Genomic DNA, 15,455 nt, shown 5'->3' with positions numbered 1-15,455 from the left:
CGGAAGGCAGCAGTCTCATTCTTTTTTGCCAGAGAAGGAGGAGGCTGCAGATGAAGAAACCGATCACCCCGACCGAAAAAGCAGAAACCCCTGCGACGGAGGACAGCATGAAACTCACCAACCCAACCCCCAGAGGTTAATGCCAACAGAAAAAGCACCTTCGAAAAACAATCCGGAACCGAAGGGGCCACAACAAATTGAGGAGAAGAAAGAAAGGAGAGCACTCTATCCAAAGACCAGGACGGCTCAAGTGGCGCATGAGCAGGCCAGAGGTGAAACAACGACCAAGACAGTTTGCAAAACGGTGCAGACGTAACATCAATACCGAAAGCAAGCTGAAGCAGCTCCGCCAGCACTGCACGAAACGAGGCGACGGTGTTAGGCATAAGGAGATGGTCCTGAAACAATCGAGAGAGAAAGGACAACACCATCCTAATCGAAAGCGAAGTACAACGCCGAAGACGTAAGAAGAACCGCCAGGAAACTTCATACTGCCGCCGAGATGAAGCCCACAGGTGGGACACTAACAAGGACGTCACCTGATTGCCATAGAGATGATAAACTCGAGTAAAAAATACCATACGCAAAGACTCGAGGAGAAGATCGAACCAGCCACGCGACGCACCGGTCCGATCTTCTGGAAGAGGTGGAGCCACAGGACCTCGGAACCTGGACATCCCCGTAGGAACCAGAACAGCCGACGAAGTCAAACCTGACCCGGCGGGCAGACCATCACGGCAAAGTTCAGACACCCGCATAAACCCTCTAGACACCACCTCATGACCTGGGAGCTCTCCAGAAACAGGCAAAGGTGGGACTGCAGCCGCAGAAGAGCCGCTGCAGGGAGAGACAAGGAAGCGATCTGAGAATCCCACACTATACCCAGCCAAGACCAAACCTGAGAGGGACCCAGATGGGACTTCCGCCAGTTCACCAGGAACTCGAACCTGGCAAGCTGGGAAAGATCCAATTCCCTGGAGAACAGACATGCATACTGGCTGGGAGCCCACACCAGCCAGTCGTCAAAGTAGGCCTGAACCCAAACCGCTAACAGACGCAAATGGGCTACCACGACCCAGGTAAGGCCTGTAAACACGGAGGCGGTAGATTCAAGCCGAAAGGAAGGCAACGAAATCGGTAAGCCTGATGCCTCGCAACAAAATCTACCCAGTCCCTGAACCCCGGATTAATTGGGATGTGCCAGTATGTGTCCTGGAGATCCAGGGGCACCATCCAAGCACCCGGCTCCACAAGAAGACGGACCTGTGACAGTAGTCATCCAAAAGGAGGGGCAATAGTCAGGGGTTCAGACGGGACAAGTCCAGAATGAACTTGGTCCGCGCAGTCCCGTTTTGTAACCGAAAACAAGCGGGAAACTCACCTGAGGGATGAGGTCATTTTGACTACACTCAAGCGAACCCACTCCAAGAGGACCCAACAGAGTGCAGGAGAAAAGGCTAGCTATAGTGAGGCCAGTGTTGGAGCTGCACCGTTAGATATGTGATGCTGAACCCCTTTCCAAGATCAAGAGGCATACAGGGTGATCTGAGAAAACTTCAAGCACTCCAGAGTTCATTACTGGTCGACCGACGGTAGTGGGAGTGTGGCTACCAAGGTCAGTTGTCTGTTCTGGCAGAGAGTGGTTGGGGGACGTTGTCCACCTGTACGCAAGTAACAGTCTGGTGTAGCGACCAGAGCTCTCTTTGGAGGTTTAAGTTCCATAAGCCCCAACCCCCTCAGGTCAGAACACTATACAATAGGAAGGTAGAGGGGAAAAAAGGGTTCCAATGACAGTCCTTTTTAATCCCCCCTTAACTGTGCAGGGTACTTCTAGCTTTAAACAAAAAATTATTTGGATATTGTTAATTAGCATCCAGGAAGCAGGAAAATTTAAGTGAAAAGCATCTACCCATCATGACTCGTATTTTCACATGTTGTATTGATATGCCATTACTAGTATTCATTTTGTATAACTTTTGGAAATATACACATGAACAGGTATGTGTGTATAAATATATGCACACCCAGTACGTGTTCATATTAAATACATACATCTTGCATGCAAATTTATATCCAGTTATCACTGATTTGCAGTTGTTAAAAGTTCAATGGTTTCTAGCATGACCGCCATGCACGTTCAGTCACTGGATAGTCCAGACATGGCCCATATCTTTTTACTAAGGCAATGGGAGGAAACCAAGTTATTTGGGATTTTTTCCAACTATGGTAAACAATTGCCAGAGGTTTCCAGTGTCAAATTATGTCCTCCCAAGAATGGGTGTTTTTTTTTTAATAAAATGGGTCACTTTAAATAATCTCCATACAATTGATGCATATACACAAATCACTCAAGTAATTGGAGCAGTGCGAGGGTTAAAGAAGTGTAATTTTTTATATTATCACGACTGTTTTAATTTAATTTTAAGTTAAAATAATGTATTTAACAACAGGACATCGTGAAATAAAAGTACTTTTCGTCCAGTCCGTGGTTGCTTGTTTCCACGAACCACCAACTTGTATGGGTCCACAAAACTTTCAGCTTGTCAGAATCTACTGTTCCAGTCACCCACCATGACCAGTATCATTCCAAATACATTATCTTACCTAGATAAGGGGTCAGCATACATTTCCATGTATCGCTCATTAATGGAAGAGTCTATCACAACCCACGCACCACCTCGTAGCTCGGCATAGGGCGGCACGTACACCAATATCGGTTGGTTATATTCTCGTAGAGCATCAACGATGTAAGCACCAAATTTTATCACTTGCTCGTACATGTCTGAAATACAGTATATCAGCAATTTCTTTCATCAAATAATGTTCTTTAGCCATTTTGTTTACTGCAATATAAAAGCAAATTAATTACAAATATTCCAATAAATATCTAGTCACATTAAAAGGTAGCTTGGCAGTTAGATAATTATTCAAAAACAATCTTTCAATAATTTTGAAATTTTTTCTATTTATATACTTTAATTCATCTCTTTCATATAGTATAGAGTATAAATATTAAGGCAACTTTCTTTTAGATACATTCTATAATCTTTGGAAGTTAAAAGTTAAAATACTGTACATACAAAAATAAATGGTGAGAAATGAAGATCTCAAACCTGACCGGTTATCATAAGTTTTCCAATTCAAGTGGCTATGAGCTAACAATCTTTGTCATCATATAGCACCTTAAGATATAGAGAATGTGTCACAGTAACATGGTTCAAACAAATAACTCCATCCACATATGAAATAAAACGAAAATGCTTATGTTTCTTGTTTGTCCTGGACCCTTGATAAGGGCCCAGGACAAATCTAAATGTTGTCACTTATATATAATTTAATGTGAGTGTGCTAGGTTATTTCACCTTTTGATTCTTTTAACAAGTTGAATTTATAATATAAACCAGTTGTTTGAACTGCCACTCTGCTAGGAAAGTTCAAGAGCTTCAACAACCCATCATACAAGTGTACTCGTAGGAAGGTGCAACTGATCAATACTCGGCAAGGTTCAACTGCACAAGTGCTAAAGGATTGTATACGAGACTGGCAACAGTGCCTGCAACTGAATGAAATTGAAAGGAGACAGGACATGAGGACACTGGTGAAATCTGGATAGTAAGTCAAGTTTTAAAGAAGTGCAAGGATCTTCTCTGACCTTGTATGGGTTGTTGGCAAGAGGAAGTTGTGTTTCTTCTTAACATGGAGGAAATTGTGAAAGTCACATAACATCCACAGTTTAAAAATATATTATAAACTTTAATGTCAAGAGATTTAATTAGTACATCAGATTACTGTACTGTGATTACTGTGATTTACTGTACTGTGATACTGTGATTATTATCAGTACATCAGATTACTAAGCAATATAAATTGCTTAGAGGTAGGGCATAAAGAGCTAGATCTCACCCCCCCCCCATCACAGTAGTCACTGCCAGGTAAGCACTTCATGTTTAGGGCCATGGTCCTAGTAATCTGCTTGTTTCCTAAGTAGTATCACATTATATTCTTGGAAGAATGGTAGACAGTTGGTGTGAACATACACACACTTCTCTAATTTAGCTAATACCAAAACCATCTTCAGTGTTGATCAACAAGATAGCATCTCTGAACACAGGGAAGCAGACAAGGCTCAAGTGTAGAGTATTGGATTGTACGACCAAAAGCCACAATAGTCTACTAAGCTAACAAATCTGTACAACATATAGAATGATCCAACTGAATATGCTTATGCATTGGGAAGTCATTATCTAACTCTTCTAAAGGATAAGCATGTGTAACATTTATGTATTCATTATGACCATGGCTGATAGTAATAAGTATCTAATAATATGGCTCCTAGATCTGTATGCAATCATGTTCTATTTCAAGCAAAATATTACAACTAGGTTAACTTGCAAAATGCATCAGTATAAAATAGGCCAAGGCTTGATATTGAGCTACTGGGTACATACACATGTTATTTCATTTACCTAACAAACCATTGTCAAAGTAAAACATGACACTCTGAATAAATGTTCAAAGATACTGTGAAATAATTGGTGATAAAAAGTACCTTTCATGCCTCCTGAAAACCCTCTCCAGTTGGCAAAGATGAGGAGAGGAAGACCTTCATGGTTGAAGTCCTTGATTGCCTGAGAGGTCTTGTATGCTGAATCAGGGAACCACACTTGCCCAGCTTGGGAGACTGTCTGTTAAGATTAAGGTATTGCAAGAGTTTATTTTTTTTCTCTAAACAGTCAGGAGCAAAATTTACTAGGCTTAATTCTCTTTGCCCCTTTCTCCATTTCCATAGCCAAGAAAGGAAAGAAGACATTTACTGGAAAACACATACTTTTATAATGCTAATCCAATGGCATACATTAAGTTCATTGTTGCATGCATAAGGATGTGAAAGAATGCACAGTTTGTGAAGGTATCTGTAAGAATTAAAATAATATGCAATAAAAACTGTACCCGACACCAATTATCTGCTATACAAGGCTTTTTATCAAATACAGTAGTGTCAAGAAATATGGTGGTTCACAGATAGAGAGAACAATGAAATAAAATGAGTGGACAGGTGTGTGTAGTGGAGGACTGAACAGGCAAAAAATCATCCCAGCTAACACTGTTTTCACCAACAAACTCGCTCATTTATCAGTTTTAGTCACACACTAACTCGATACATTTTGGCATTATGGCAATCAACAAATATCTGGCAAGTAGTCTTTTACTCCAGAAAGTCCTTCAAGAAACCAAAGATAATATTTAACTAAGGAAGAAAAAATGGTGACTTCAGTATCACTTAGCCATGAAGAGCTATGAATGAGAAGAGCATATACACCAACCCTGCAGGCACACCAATTTGCTCCATGACTGCTGTGTATCACCTTCCCATTATCCACTAATGGTGTAGTAGAGTAGTCCTTACCTAAGTTTAGTTATAATATGAGAGCTATGCCTGTGGTTTCTCATCTTCCCTATAATGTCATATAATGTTTGTAATATCAATGAAACTTTTAGTATAACTCTTAAATTATTCTCTCCACTTATTAATCTGATTGCAAAAGAGTATTTAAACAAATGATTTTGGCCCCCTATAAATTATTTAATTTATGACCAATTTATCACAATGTTGGAATGTGAGAAAATGTGTTTTGGTGTGTGAGCCAAAACTACTGTAACTTCAAACAAAATTTAAAATAAATGAAGTAAAAGGAGCTGGTACCCCTATGAGAACAGTTGTCACCAAACAACCCAAATGGGTAACCACACAGGACTGGGGTAAGGGAAGGAGGGGGGAAATAATGGCATAGATATTAGTACAAGACTTGAAACATACAGAGAGGTTGCTTACTTTTGCCTCAGAATCCAAATTAGCAGGGTCAGCTAGAAGATTGAATTCCACAGTTCGTGTTTCTACACAAATGACACCGACGGGTATGCCACCTAGCCGTGCCCGGCCACACATCACAGTTTGTGCCCAAGGTTCTAGTATTTCCTGTACGAGATAATCATTAACACAAAAATTATTAAATTCAAACATGTATGCAGGAACAAAATAGAACAAGGAACCACTTCAGGTATACGTCACATGAGGAAATATAGCCTATAGAAATATAACCTATAGAAATATAGGTTATATACCATGCTAGATTACGTAAAATACTTGCAGGTCTTTTTTATCATGGTCACTTCCTTTGAGGAAAATTCATAGGAGAATAAGTATACAGTATAAAGCAAAATTATTTATTAAATGAAGTAACTCTGGAAAATATTTTATTTATTTATTTTAGCATAGTAATATGAATAGATAATTTCAATATACAGATAAAAGCAAATTTCAGAAAAAATACCTGGAATGAATTTTTATCAAAGAAGCCACTTTCCCATTCATTAGGATTGGATGGAGATGGTCGGCCATTAACTAGCCACCTTGGATCGTATGAAGCCCGACTTGGCATAAAAGTCACTTCACGTTCCACTGGATCTACAGGCTCAAGTATGGGTAATGGAGAATCTTTCGTCTGAAGAATAAAAAACAAATAAAAAATAATAATTATATAAGATTATCACAGACACACACTAAATGATCACCTATTTCCAACCTAAGTAACTCGAATATCTTGGAAACTCGGCCAAAACCGTGACCAGTTTGACAATCTGTAGAGTCTGACGATCTAATTTCTAGTGCTAGGCTGTTGGGTTGCTGAATGACATGTCAGAGTATGTTCACAAATACAATAATATTTTACTTTTATTTTGAATAACAAAATTTATAAAAATCTAATAGCTGCAACCAACAATTAATTAATGATTGTTAGAAGTATTTGTATTTCCCCTGCTAAAGTAACTGGACCTGTCCTAACATGGAGCTAACCATATTTCCGCTTTCTTATTCTGCAAATTAAAAGTCCTACATGATGGTGTATTAAAATAATTCACAAAAATTAAAAAAATCCCGTACAGTGATTCATACACTGGAGGTAATCATAAGCGGTGATTGGAGGCATGCGAGGGTTAATGCAATTATTTTCTTCAATTTAAAGCAAATTTTTAGTGAAAAAAAAAAAAAAGCAACAGCAGCCATGAACCTGAAGGTGGTAGACCAAGGTTATGACAACTACAGAAACTACAGATGAGATCATTCATTGTGTTCAAAACAAAAGTTGATAAATACCTCCAAAGAATAGCTGATCAACTGGGCTGAGATTCAAATGTCAGACTGCGAGCAATTGTGTCCAACAGCCTGGTTAACCTGACCACCAACCAGCAGGCCTGGTCAGAGACCAGGCCATGGAGACATTGATACCAATTGCTTGCATTACAACAAAAAATATCAAGCATAAAAAAAAATAGCAAGAGCTAGAACACAACAAAAAACAGCGTTGAATGTAACAAAACCCCATTTTCTGGGCGAGCCCCAGAGCTATACCGGACTGATTTGTATGTATTAGACTGTGGCAACAATCAATCGATGGAATTCTTAGCCTACCAGGGACCACAAGCCAGAACCTGGCCCCCTCAGAGAGACACAAGGAGCAATGGCCAAAAGTCACCCCCATGTAGTTGGAAGCAGTCTTTGTCTGCCATCTACCAGGTCAGGCACCCAGAAAGGTAGGAATCACAAAAACTACAGCTGGTTAAAGATTGCAAACAGAAAGCTGAACGAGCAGGCAGAACTCCCCATCAGAAAACAAGCAAAAAACCAGCGTTGAATGTAATGAAACGCCATTTTCTGGGTGAGGCCCGGAGGCTCCCCGGAGCTATACTGGGCTGATGTGTATATATTAGACTGTAGCAACAGTCAATCGAAGGAGTTCGAGGCCTACCGGGGACCAGAGCCAGAACTTGGCCCCGTCAAGAGGCACGAGGAGCAATGGCCTAAAGACACCCCCGTGTAATTGGAAGCAGTCTGTCTGCCATCTACCAGGTCAGGCACCCAGAAAGGTAAGAATTCCAAAACAAACTACTGCCGATTAAATTATTGCAGACCGAAAGCTGAACTAGCAACAGAACTCTCCAATTAAAACCAAGAAAACCAGTATGATGCCACCACAAACACCATGCATCCGTCTGTGCAACCCCCCCCCCTCCCCAGGAGGGGGACGGAGGTGTCCCAGACCTTCACACCGGCAACTCTCCCCAGTTCAGAGGCCGAGTATCAAAAACACAAAAAAAACGCTTACCGGAGGGAGGGAGGGATGCCGGGGAGCCTCCGGGTCTCACCCAGAAAATGGTGTTTCATTACATTTAACGCTGGTTTTCTGTGGAGAGCCCTTTCGGCTCCCCGGAGCTACCTAACCAAAGATAAAGGAAAAAGGGGACTTACCCAGGAGGCGGCTGCCACTCTCTCCTCAACTCGAAGTCGAGACAACTGGCTGCAACCTGCCACCCAAGGCTACACACGCCTTGAGAAGAGCCAAGAACATGAACGAGGTACCGAGAAGCCAGGACCCTGTTCGATCTCCAAAAACCCCCATGCCCCGTAGTATGTCAGTCCAGGGCATATTACCAAAAAACCAGTACTGAATGTAATGAAATGCCATTTTCTGGGCGAGACCTGGAGGCTCCCCAAAGCTATCTGGGCTGATAAGAATGTTTTAGACCATGGCATCTGTCAAAGTGAATCGAGTTCTTAGGCCTACCAGGGACCACAAGCCAGAACCTGGCCCCTCTCAAAGAGGCACGAGGAGCAATGGCTTATAGAAACCTGTGTGGTTGGAAGCATCAATGTCTCCCATCGACCGGGTAAGCACCCAGAAAGGTAGGCACCCCAAGACAAACCCTATCTGGTTAAAAATTGCTACTAAAAGCCAAACTGTTTGATAAAACTCCCCAAACTAATAATGAGCAAACAAGCATGACATCATAACCATCACTGCACTGCTGTCTGAGCAGGTCCCCCTCCCAGGAGGAGGAAGAAAGAGCCCCTGATACCTCGCACCAGCTATTCACCCCCCAGTTCCGAGGCTGGACGTCAAAACCACGAAAACCGCCGACCAGTGGGAAGGAGGGTTGCCGGGAAGCCTCAGGCTCTCGCCCAGAAAATGGCGTTTCACTACATTCAACGCTAGTTTTCTGGGGGATGCCCCCTCAGTTCCCCCCAGAAAGTGGCTCCGCCAGCATCAGAAGATATGAGGCGACAGTATTTGGCATAAGATGACTGTCCTGAAACTATTAAGAAATTAAGGGCAAGACAACCAGATCTGAAACTGAAGAAAACCTACAGAGGGACAAGAAATAACTAAAGGACTGCCAGGAAACTTCATACTGCGGCCGAGATGAAGCACGTAGGTGGGACACCAACGAAGCCACCTGCTCACCATACAAATGGTGATAAGACCCGCATCAGAAAGACCAGATACGAAGATTTGAGAAAATTGAACCAGCTAATTAACAGACTGGCCCAATCTGCTGAAAGAGGTGGAGCCGCAGGAAGACCCGTTCAGGCACCGAGCAAGCAGCGCCTGAAACCAAGGTTGGGCTGGCCACCAAAGGGCCAACAGGACTACTCTCCCTTGGTAAGTCTCCAAGCGAGCCAGGACCTGGAGCAACAGCGGAACTGGTGAAAAGAGGTACAGGTAACACCACCTCAACCAGTCCTGGCTGAAAGCATCTACCCCGATGGCCTTGCAGTCAGGTAAGGGCGCCACAATTTGGAAGACACTTCGACCACGATGACGCAAAGAGGTCCACCTATTGCAGAGTCAACTGAACGAGTCGGCGTCGACTGTCCATTCCGTGGACAGGGGAATGAACTATGACAGGCCATCCGCCAGGACATTGGACACTTTCCCCTCCCCAAACATGAACGGCCAGGAGAGCCAAATCCCGAGAACTCAGCAGACGAGTCACCTGAAACAACCAGCCCCAAAGAGTTAAGGACCATATCGAACCCCCCCGGGAGCAGTTCGAATGAAGCTGGAATTGACATTCCACACTGCCGCAAACTCTTGCACCGTGCAGTGGGCCCGACAGAAGGATGGGCCTTACCATTCCTGGCCGGCCAGGTGAGCACTGGTCACAAAGCCCCAGCCAAGAAACGACGTGTCCATGAACACGTCAAGCGAGGGCTTGCATAGGTGCCAAGGCACTGAACCCTGAAAACCCCGATAAGGAAGCTGGCGATGCAGCATCCGACGTAAGGCACCTAGAGGCCAAAACCAGCTATCATGAGAAAGACGGAAAGGACGTTCCCGATGGACCCAGAACACCCGACAAGCCAAACCCAGCCCAGCAGGTACACCAACACAACAACGTTCAGACTCCCACACAACCCCTCGAACAACTGCCTCGTGAACAGGGAACCTTCCCGAAACAGACGAAGGTGGGACCGCAGCCGCAGCAGAGCCTCCGGAGAGAAAGACAAGGAAGAAGTCTGAAATTCCCACACAAAAGCCAGCTATGTCCAAACCTGAGAGAGAATCAGATGAGACTTCTTCAGTTCACCAAAAACCCGACCCCGGCGAGCTGGGAAAGAACCAAATCATCATCATGTCATGGGTTCGTATCCTGGCCAGGGAGGATTTACTGGGCGCAATTCCTTAACTGTAGCCTCTGTTTAACGCAACAGTAAAAATGTGTACTTGGATGAAAAAACGATTCTTCGCAGCAGGGGATCATATTCCAGGGACCTGCCCGAAACGCTACGCGTACTAGTGACTGTAAAAGAATGTAACAACTCTTGTATATATCTCAAAAAAAAAAAAATCCCTGGTGAGCAGACACATGGACTGGCTGGGAGCCCACACCAGCCAGTTGTCGAGGAAGGCCAGAACCTGAACCCCTAAGAGGCAGACGGGCCACAACGACCCGGGTAAGGCGCGTGAACATGCGAAGTGCCAGATTCAAGTCGAGTGGAATTCAACTAAAACGATAAGCCTGACACCCTACAACAAAACAAGGAGCCGGCCGATGAACAGACCGATTATTGCGCCGACCAGATGATGCCGGCTCAGAAGCTAGCACCAATGGCCCACCTAGACCAGCAGAACCCCAAGCCCTGGCATGACCCTGCCAATAAGGCCTAGAACAGCCACCCTGGAGAACCAACAAGTCTGACATAGGACGACAACTAGACGAAGCCGCCTGCAAAAACCGTGTGACAGCAGACTCCGCAAACAGCAACGGACAAAACACTGATGAAAACCTAAGAGTCAGGGCATAAGCAGATTCCAAAGAGTGCGAGCACAGCCTGATGGCACTCAAGGAGAGAAGCAAAGAACAGACCACTACCTCCTTCAGGATAGGCGCAAACAGCTTCAATAGTGCAGCCGAAGCCTGAGTTGCCGAGGACAGCACACCAGACAAAGGCTCTGCACTCAGCGCTTCCACAAGCCAGGCCGAAGACAGCTTGAGAAAAAAAAAAGATGCGCAAGACCGAAGGCCATGAGTGTGCAAGTCCTCAGCAACCAAGGACGCCGAAAGCGTAGGAACCTGCACATGCATCTGCACAAGGCCAACATCCCGAGGAATCATGAGTGCGAACAAACACACATTAAGGCACTCCAACTCTCCCCCAGGTAAACCTGCAGAAGTTTCTCGCCACTCAACCGTGCGGGTCCGACAGAACAGACAGGTCCATGTCACGCCCCCAACGAACAGAATGGGCAGTCTGACAGCCAGGAAGACTCTGGAATCTCCAAATGCACCCAATACGGGGGAAGAAGAACCGAACTTAAGTAAGGACAGATCCATTACAGAGGCGGAATCCGGGTCTCGCAGGAGGTACGCAGCAAGATCCCTCCCAATCCTCCCTAGGGAAGATACGAGAGGCAGAAAACCTCTGGAAGAACGGGGCCGAGGAACCCAAGAGAGCCCAGAATCAAACTCAGGGAGGAGCCAACCCCAAATCATATTCATACAGGAACGGAGAATAAGAACGCCCCTCCTCTGCAAGAATAAGCCACGCGAAAAGGGCACCAATACCCAAGAGGGGTAAAAAAGGGGCCCCAAGACCCCTCAGGTCGACTCCACTCCAGCCCTAGGGTTCCCCTAAGTCGGGACCCAGAGCAGAGCAGTCCTCCATACCCTCTACTCCTGAAGAAAAGGCAGTTCAGGGGGAAAGGTTGAAAAGGGGGCCTGCTGGTGGGACCCAGAAGCCTCAGCAGGGGAAACTGGCTTGAATGCCTCCGTCCCCAACCCTAACAGGGCAGTCCCCAAAGCTGCCCTCTCCGCCGGGTTCGAACCCTGGCAGAGGCGGAAACAAAGAGGCAGAGTTTCTTTCACCTTCGTGCTCCTGTTCACCTAGCAGTAAATAGATACCCGGGAGTTAGACAGCTGTTATGGGCTGCTTCTTGGGGAGGGGGGTGTATGTGGAGGGGGGAAGCAAGTTGATTGACAGTTGTGAAGCAGGCCCAAAGAGCCAGAGCCAAGCCCCTTTCCCCCCCTGCAAGCACAACTAGGCAAATACAACTAGGTGAGTACAGGAAATGTATGGCATTTGGAGCTTCACCGGCAGAACGTAAACATAAATTTATACAAACCTTGGGAACATAAGAGAGCCATCTAAGCATAATATAAATGCCCTCCAAGTCATTTGGAGCAACATCATGCGAGATCCCATTCTTATGCATAATCTGTACACCTCCCAACTGTGAGTTACTGCTATAAACCTCTCGTCCAAGGAGCTGGAAAATAAATAAAATTTGCTTATACCATCTGCTAAATGTGAGGATTTTTGTAATGTATTTTACACATATCAAAACCAAATCAATGAAGCTACTAGATAAGAGAAGTGTTTGATCATATTGTGGCAAAATGTAGATTGCCTTCATTCTCTAGATGGTAAACAATTATGAACAATGTAAAGTTAATAATAATGGAATTTGAAAATTACAGTACATGCCAGGTTCTGGATTTCAGAAGATTTTAGATTGCACAGAATATATTTTTAAGCATTCCCTAAGAACTAAAACTGCAAGTAGTCAATCCCGTTGTTTACTCTGTTTAGCAGTAGTCAATTAAATTCTATAATATTGCTATTAGTCCTTGCAATAATTGAAGAAAACAGAAATCTGCATATAAAACAGTGTGATATCGGTAATACTAGAAATGTACAATGCACCAACCACAAAATACACTACCAGTATACAGTGGTACCTCCACTTACGAATTTAATCCGTTCCCAGAGACGGGTTGTAACTCTTAACAAATTTTCCAGTAAGAAATAAAGTAAATTTAATTAATCCATTCCATACACCCAAAAATTATTAACAAAAATACATTTTATACAGAATACTACTAATTTTTCACACAAAACAATCGTGTATAATTACTTTACAGTTACTGAGTACTTGTTGGCATATGGGAGACGGTGAGGAGGGAGGGAGGAGCAGTGTTGGTGTATGGGGAGGGTGAGGAGTAGGCGGGAGGAGGCAAGACTGTCCCATGCTCGCCTTAAACTTCTTTCCTATCTGCATCACTGGTTTCAGATTTTCCTTTCACACATTTCACTGCCTGTTATGTGGCAGCCAGTCAGAACCAGTCAGCCACAACATATCAGTCAACCATTCAGTCAAATTCAGTCACAAGGAGTCATAACCAAAAGCAGTCAAGCATTCACTGTTGTGGTAGCAACCGGTTAAGCATTTATGGTCAGTTTTGCATTTACAGTCAATCAGGCTTTCACAGTTGCAATCAGTCAGTTAGCAAACAATAAGTTTAATGTCAGGCGCCTAGGGAGTCTGTCTGCTGATTTATCAGCTGGTATCAAGGAAGCCCACTGTATTAATATTGTCCATACGGATGGGAGGGGTACAGCTGGGGGGGGGGGGGGGGGAGCAGTGTGGAGAGATGCAGGTTGCAGGGAGGGACCAGTACTCACCTAATTGTACTCGCCTAATTGTGCTTGCGGGGGTTGAGCTTTGGCTCTTTGGTCCCGCCTCTCAACTGTCAATCAACTGGTGTACAGATTCCTGAGCCTACTGGGCTCTATCATATCTACATTTGAAACTGTGTATGGAGTCAACCTCCACCACATCACTGCCTAATGCATTCCATTTATTAACTACTCTGACACTGAAAAAATTCTTTCTAACGTCTCTGTGGCTCATCTGGGTACTAAGTTTCCACCTGTGTCCCCTTGTTTGTGTCCCACCCGTGCTGAAGAGTTTGTCTTTGTCCACCCTGTCAATTCCCCTGAGAATTTTGTAGGTGGTTATCATGTCTCCCCTTACTCTTCTGTTTTCCAGGGATGTGAGGTTCAGCTCCTTTAGCCTTTCCTCGTAGCTCAATCCTCTCAGTTCCGGGACGAGCCTGGTGGCATACCGCTGAATCTTCTCTAACTTTGTCTTGTGTTTAACTAGGTATGGACTCCAGGCTGGAGCTGCATACTCCAGGATTGGTCTTACATAAGTGGTATACAGGGTTCTGAAAGATTCCTTACACAAGTTTCTGAAGGCAGTTCTTATGTTGGCCAGTCTAGCATATGTCGCTGATGATATTCTTTTGATGTGGGCCTCTGGGGACAGGTTCGGTGTGATATCAACCCCCAGATCCTTCTCTCTATTTGACTCTTGCAGGATTTCCCCTCCCAGATGATACCTTGTGTTCAGCCTCCTGCTCCCTTCGCCTAATTTCATCACCTTACACTTTCCTGAGTTGAACTTTAGCAGCCATTTTCTAGACCATTCCTCAAGTTTATCCAGGTCATCCTGTAGTCTCTGTCTATCTTCATCCTCCATCCGTCTTCACCAGTGTGTGGGATGGGGGGGGGGGGGGGTCATGGGTAGGGACCGGGTGTGACCAGCTCCTGCATTAGTCCTAGCAAGAAGCTGGTCCACTCATGCCACTGCCCACTGCTACCCACCCACCCACTCTGACCACCAGCCCTGCTATCCACCCACCCACCCACTCTGACCACTCATCCTGCTACTCATTTGTCCACACGCTGTCTCCTGACTGCCCTGCTACCCACCCACTCTGACTACCTGTCCTGCTGCTCATTTGCCCATCCATTGTCTCCTGACTGCCCTGCTAACACCAGCTCTGTGCCCGCCCTACCACCCACCACCTTGGTTTACCATCTGCCACCCCACATGTTCTGTTCTGCCCACCCTGACTTATCCATCCACTCTATAACCTGCACACCCACTTGAACTGTACGTGTTCTTCCCTTACATGATTCTAGTGCTGGTGTTTCTAAAATATTTTCTTTCTATCCATCCAGTCCCCTCACCATTCATCCATCCTGTTGTCCTCCCAAATGTAATATTCAAGTGCGATTGTCAGTAGGCAGGTGACACTGGTAAACTGAAGCGTGGTCACCTGTGCCACCAGGTGCCGCGTGCTCGGTCGACCCATACTGTACTTGTATCGACAAAGGTGCAAGTCGAGACAAAGGTTGTAAGTCAAATCTAATATTCCAACGAAATTGGGATTGTAACTCAAAAAATTCATAAGTAGGGGCATTCGTAAGTCAAGGTTCCACTGAACATGGTACATATTATTGGCTCTTGTCTAAGAGTGGAACTTAT

The 15,455-nt window shown here is 44.7% G+C and overlaps 1 protein-coding gene across 8 annotated transcripts in view; it reads right to left on the bottom strand.

Annotated features, from left to right (window-relative positions):
• Positions 1-15,455, bottom strand: part of ACC (acetyl-CoA carboxylase) — a 105,765-nt gene that overhangs the window by 12,579 nt on the left and 77,731 nt on the right. For all 8 annotated transcript variants that reach the window (XM_045738929.2, XM_045738928.2, XM_045738921.2 and 5 more), the window contains 5 exons: positions 12,465-12,608; positions 6,333-6,503; positions 5,834-5,977; positions 4,550-4,685; positions 2,605-2,782 (listed from right to left, as the gene is read on the bottom strand). In XM_045738929.2, coding sequence (XP_045594885.2) covers positions 2,605-2,782; positions 4,550-4,685; positions 5,834-5,977; positions 6,333-6,503; positions 12,465-12,608 — 773 coding nt within the window. The remainder of the gene's footprint in view (positions 1-2,604; positions 2,783-4,549; positions 4,686-5,833; positions 5,978-6,332; positions 6,504-12,464; positions 12,609-15,455) is intronic.

The sequence above is a fragment of the Procambarus clarkii genome, chromosome 43, assembly GCF_040958095.1.
Source record: "Procambarus clarkii isolate CNS0578487 chromosome 43, FALCON_Pclarkii_2.0, whole genome shotgun sequence".
In the NCBI taxonomy this organism is placed as follows: domain Eukaryota; kingdom Metazoa; phylum Arthropoda; class Malacostraca; order Decapoda; family Cambaridae; genus Procambarus; species Procambarus clarkii.
This window is presented reverse-complemented; position numbering and strand designations above follow the sequence as displayed.